We start from the raw sequence: 3,267 nt of genomic DNA on the forward strand, positions 1-3,267 counted from the left end.
ATTGGTGGGAACATATCGTTGTATCTATCGATTTGATAAAAATTATCATCCCTAAGATAGATGTTTGCAAAATATTTTTTTTATACTTATTCATTTTTACTTCTTGTCAAACAGTAGAATCTAACCAAATAATCATTCTTGGTCTTACTCTTACCACCTCAATTTTAAGTGAATTAGCGGCGGCTCACGTATATTAGCCGCCTGGGCCCCATATCTACCCATCACTTGTTGAGTTGCTTAACAGTATTGATATGAAAGTTTCTGCTTGCCTTGACATTTCAACTGGCAGGCTAGTTCCATGCATCTGGTTATGTAATTTTTATCGTCCATCTTGTCATGTTATGATTCTCACAGGCACCTTTTAACCATTTTCCAATTTGATACAACTATTATATATTTCAGACTTTCAATATTCATACAACTTATGATATATATATTTATAATTATATACACAGACTTGGGCTGAGTTTAGAGACTTGGTGGAGAATTAAACTATTTAGAATCTGCACGTGCACATTCAAATTCTTACTAGTCAGGTTAAGTGAACATCAAAGAGGCTGCTGCTATTCTGAAAGATATCTTAAAGATTGTAGCCCACGTTTGAAGTCTAATTCCCCTCTCCAGTGTATATAAATACAAGCACCTTCAACTTAAACCTTAAATCAGTTTCATAAACACACAGTGTGATATAAATAACTAGAAACTAGAATAGCAGCGAGAATGTGTACCTTAGAAAAACGCGGAAGTGTTTACATTCTCACACTTACCGGCAATGATGAACACCGTCTCAACCCATCTCGCATTGATTCTATCTCCGCCGCTCTCCATCGAGTTCGAAGTGAAAGCACAGCCACACCTTCCACTTGTACCGCCCTTATAACTACTGGAGAAGGCATGTTTTTCTCCAATGGGGGGGACATACCATGGGCTCAATCAAACAAACAAAAATTCTTGTTCTTGATGTCCAAAATAAGAGCCCTCTTCACCGATTTCATGTCTCTCCCTATGCCAACCATTGCTGCTGTCAATGGGCATGCCACTTGTGCTGGTGTCATTCTCGCCCTTTGCCATGACTATGTTTTCATGAGAAAGGATCGTGGTTATCTGTACATTAATTATAATGATATCGGGATAGTGCCTACTTCCCCTTATATAAGAGCCACCATTAGGGCCAAAATTTCAAGTCCAGCTGTTTGGCGTGATCTCATTATGAGTGCCCAGAAGATTCCAGCCACGATGGCGGTGGAGAAGGGGATTATTGACGCGGCCTATGATACTGTGGAGGAGACGGTGGCCGCGGCTATAGAGCTGGGAGAACAGCTGGTCATGAGGAAGTGGAAAGGGCATGTGTATGCAGAAAATCGAAAACTTCTATTTCCGGAAGTGTTGCAGGCGCTAAGTGTTGTTGAAACTGACGAGAGTGTGAAGAATTCTCTTATACCTATCAAGGACCTTACATCTCGGCTTTGATCTTGGCAAGTTGAGTCCCCTAAACAGGCTCATTTACCTGCATTTGGATCAATATGGTTTCATATACACACGTAACTACTCTCTGGTTAATTTAAATAAGAACTAATGTGGATGTTCTGCCACCTATCCTTTTTTGTCTATCCTAAAGACCAAAATATCCGAGTGCAGTTGTCCAACGGGATCAATAGGAAGGTGTAGATTTTGCTTACAGTGTTAAATGATAAAAAATTCAAATCTTGTCTTTATAATATTTAAGTTTACGTTTTTACCCAAAAAACAAAAGTTTACGTCAGATGTTTATCTATGTCATCCATATCATCTTGACTAACATGGTCTTCATGTTCAACTACTAGCCCTTTTTCTTTGCTTTCACAAATTCTGGGATTTGGTGCAGATTTCACGGCTTCTACCTTCATCTCTTTCTCTCTCTTGCTCAACAACCAATGCTATGGATCCTCCCTTCTTCTTTCCTTTTTCAGCTGCTCATCCTGTTTTCTCTCAAGCTCATAGGTCTTTAGAATGGCATACAATCTCTCCAAAGCGAATTCCTTATAATCTTGGGAATTTCTAAGAGAGACTGCCGTAGACTTCCATTCCTTTGTAGAGATCTAAGAAATTTGAGGTTAGAATCCTTTGTCGGGTAGATTCTTCCATGCAGCTTTAGATCATTTAGCAGTTTTTGCAATCTACTGAAAATGTCAGTTAATGTTTCTCTGTCTTCATATTGAAAGTGCTCATACTACTGAATCAAGAGTTGCATCTTTTTTTCCCTTACTTGCTCGGTTCCATCACATATAATTTGAATTATTTCCCAGACATCCTTAGCAGTTTTGTAATTGATAATGTTGTCAAACATGTCACCATCAACACCATTAAACAAAATGTTCATGACCTTCTAGTCCTTATGAACTTGCTCAATATATGTATCAAACCATTCTGCTCTAGGCTTTGGGATAGACTGCTCATTTCCTGTAGCAGCTCTCATAGGGACATGAGGGTCTTTCTCAATATAATCCACATATGCTTCATCTTGAGAGAGGAGATGCAGGTGCATTTTCACCTTCCAGTGGTGATAGTTGTCTTTGTCCAGAAATGAAATTTTTACTCCAACATCTTTTCTGCTCATCTTGTTAGTTGTTGTGATCTTTAAACTCTTTGTAATTCAAGAGCTTGCTCTGATATCAATAGTTATTCCCAAACAATCGAACAAATAATTACAGAGGGGGGTTTGAATGTAATTCTAGTTTTTTTTTTATTTCAAGATTGATTTTATCTCAAATATATATATATATATATATATATATATGATAGTGTTTGATTAAGCAAAAGTGTGGAATGAAAATATTAATATAATCAAACACAAAGTAATTAAAAACAAGTATTTAAAAACTTTCTGGTGGATTGAATTTTTCCACCAGAGATATATATAAAATCGAGAACTCTGTGATGCAAGGTTTGCACACAGCTACTTACAAGTAGAATTACAAAGAACAGAGAAATTCTCCACAGATACAGCTTTTTCTATTTCTCTAGTTGATTGCGTAATTTACTACTATCTACTCTTGGTTTATATATTACCAAGATACAAGTGAATAAGACAAACTAATAAAACAAAATGTGTCTTTGTCTAATCACATGCTTCTTCATTTCTCCATCCATCATCTTTGATTTTCTTCAAGTAAGCATGTAAATGTAAATGCTTCTTTGTACTCTAAAACCTGTTAATAGGCTGTCACATTCCATTTGCATCTAATCAACCTATGTGACTCTCAAGTCACTATCAACTGTAATTTGAAT

At 36.8% G+C, this 3,267-nt stretch overlaps 1 protein-coding gene across 1 annotated transcript; it reads left to right on the forward strand.

Annotated features, from left to right (window-relative positions):
• The first annotated feature begins 720 nt into the window (after positions 1-720).
• On the forward strand, positions 721-1,470 carry LOC141679479 (enoyl-CoA delta isomerase 1, peroxisomal-like). The gene has a single exon (XM_074485973.1). It carries the CDS (start codon positions 721-723, stop codon positions 1,468-1,470), a length of 750 nt encoding a protein of 249 aa, XP_074342074.1.
• The last annotated feature ends 1,797 nt before the right edge of the window (positions 1,471-3,267 follow it).

The sequence above is a fragment of the Apium graveolens genome, chromosome 8 (genome assembly GCF_009905375.1).
Source record: "Apium graveolens cultivar Ventura chromosome 8, ASM990537v1, whole genome shotgun sequence".
Lineage (NCBI taxonomy): Eukaryota > Viridiplantae > Streptophyta > Magnoliopsida > Apiales > Apiaceae > Apium > Apium graveolens.